This window comes from Mustelus asterias, unplaced genomic scaffold (genome assembly GCF_964213995.1).
Source record: "Mustelus asterias unplaced genomic scaffold, sMusAst1.hap1.1 HAP1_SCAFFOLD_4296, whole genome shotgun sequence".
In the NCBI taxonomy this organism is placed as follows: Eukaryota; Metazoa; Chordata; class Chondrichthyes; order Carcharhiniformes; family Triakidae; genus Mustelus; species Mustelus asterias.
In genome coordinates this window covers 17,501-19,800 of record NW_027594241.1, presented here as the reverse complement: position 1 = coordinate 19,800, position 2,300 = coordinate 17,501, and the positions used below count along the sequence as shown (strand labels likewise).

The window sequence follows — 2,300 nt, the reverse complement described above, 5'->3', positions numbered from 1 at the left end:
TCTCTCTCTCTGTCTCTCTCTCTCTGCCTCGCTCTCTCTGCCTCGCTCTCTCTGCCTCTCTCTCTCTGCCTCTCGCTCTCTCGCTCTCGCTCTGTCTCTCTCTCTGTCTCGCTCTCTCTGTCTCGCTCTCTCTGTCTCGCTCTCTCTGTCTCGCTCTCTCTGTCTCGCTCTCTCTGTCTCGCTCTCTCTGTCTCGCTCTCTCTGTCTCGCTCTCTCTGTCTCGCTCTCTCTGTCTCGCTCTCTCTGTCTCGCTCTCTCTGTCTCGCTCTCTCTGTCTCGCTCTCTCTGTCTCGCTCTCTCTGTCTCGCTCTCTCTCTCTCTGTCTCTCTCTCTCTCTCTCGCTCTGTCTGTCTCTCTCTCTCTCTCTGTCTCTCTCTCTCTCTCTGTCTCTCTCTCTCTCTCTGTCTCTCTCTCTCTCTCTGTCTCTCTCTCTCTGTCCCTCTCTCTCTCTCTGTCTCTCTCTCTCTCTCTGTCTCTCTCTCTCTCTCTGTCTCTCTCTCTCTCTCTGTCTCTCTCTCTCTCTGTCTCTCTCTCTCTCTGTAGGGACGACATGGACCCAGGAGATTATCGATCTGATCCAGTGGAACGGTGATGTGGAGAAGTGTAAACGGGCTCCAGTCTACGAACGAATCCCCTTCCTTGAATTTTTCGTGGACAAGTTGCCAACTGGTGAGACTGGAACGTGACGGCGACGGGAGGGGGGGGGGTGAGGATCGAGTATTAGAGTGGAGAGGTCTTGCTGCCACAGTGTGGGGCATTGGGGAGACAGTACGCACCGCGCTGGCTCCAGTTCTGGACTTCTTATTCGCAGAGGGATAGACTCATGTTGGAGGCTGTTCAGAGAAGGTCCAACTGTGTGACAAAGAACATAGAACATAGAACAGTACAGCACAGAACAGGCCCTTCGGCCCACGATGTTGTGCCGAGCTTTATCTGAAACCAAGATCAAGCTATCCCACTCCCTATCATCCTGGTGTGCTCCATGTGCCTATCCAATAACCGCTTAAATGTTCCTAAAGTGTCTGACTCCACTATCACTGCAGGCAGTCCATTCCACACCCCAACCACTCTCTGCGTAACAGTATTCAGCAATAAAATCCACACCTTGTCATCCATTAACCAGTGGATTAGCGGAAAGATTTCTCCAGTCCTTTAGAAAGCTTCAAGAGAGCAAGGTTCGTCACCATGACGTGCGTGTAGCTTTCTGACATCTTGTAGAGACGTGAATCATGGGACGATTCAAAGTTCACCCGGGTTCCTTCCCTTGGAGAGAATCGTCCACCTTCTTATTCCAGCCAGAAAACTCAGAGACAGCAGAGCGCGAAGAGCAATGTCAGGTTGTGAGGTGAGGGGTGAGTGCGAGTCACAGTGCATGGAAACAGGCCCTTCGGCCCAACTTGTCCATGCCGTCCCATTCTTTTAAACCTCTGAGCTCGTCCCAATTGCCCCGCGTTTCATAGAAACCCAACAGTGCAGAAGGAGGCCTTTCGGCCCATCGAGTCTGCACCGACCACAATCCCACCCAGGCCCTACCCCCACATATTTACCCGCTAATCCCTCTAACCTACGCATCCCAGGACTCTAAGGGGCAATTTTTAACCTGGCCAATCAACCCAACCCGCACATCTTTGGACTGTGGGAGGAAACCGGAGCACCCGGAGGAAACCCACGCAGACACGAGGAGAATGTGCAAACTCCACACAGCCGGGAATCGAACCCAGGACTCTGGAGCTGTGAAGCAGCAGTGCTAATCACTGTGCTACTGTGCTGCGTATGGCCCATATCCCTCTATACCCATCGTACCCATGGAACCGTCTAAACAAAGGACAAAGAAAATTCCAGCACATGAACAGGCCCTTCGGCCCCTCCTGCACCGACCATGCTGTCCCCGACTGAACTAAAACCCCCTACCCTTCCGGGGACCGTATCCCTCTATTCCCATCCTATTCATGGATTTGTCAAGACGCCCCTTAAAACTCACGACCGTATCCGCTTCCACTCCCTCCCCCGGCAGCGAGTTCCAGGCACCCACCACCCTCTGTGTACAAAACCTGCCTCGAACATCTCCTTTAAACCTTGCCCCTCGCACCTTAAACCTGTGCCCCCCCGAGTAACTGACTCTTCCACCCTGGGGGGAAAAGCTTCTGACTATCCACTCTGCCCCTCATAATCTTGTAGACTTCTATCAGGTCTCCCCTCAACCTCCAGTGAGAACAAACCAAGTTTCTCCAACCTTTCCTCATAGCTAATGCCCTCCATACCAGGCAACATCCTGGTAAATCTTTTCCGTACCCTCTCCA

General features: G+C 52.9%; 1 protein-coding gene across 1 annotated transcript in view; it reads left to right on the top strand.

The window, feature by feature from the left end:
* Nucleotides 1–543: 543 nt before the first annotated feature.
* The window catches only part of LOC144491046 (sulfotransferase 1C4-like), a gene marked incomplete at its 5' end in the record, with an annotated part of 16,256 nt that continues 14,499 nt past the window's right edge, over nt 544–2,300 (top strand). Inside the window, one exon of the mRNA XM_078208722.1 lies at nt 544–669. Within this exon, the coding sequence (XP_078064848.1) occupies nt 544–669 (126 nt within the window). The remainder of the gene's footprint in view (nt 670–2,300) is intronic.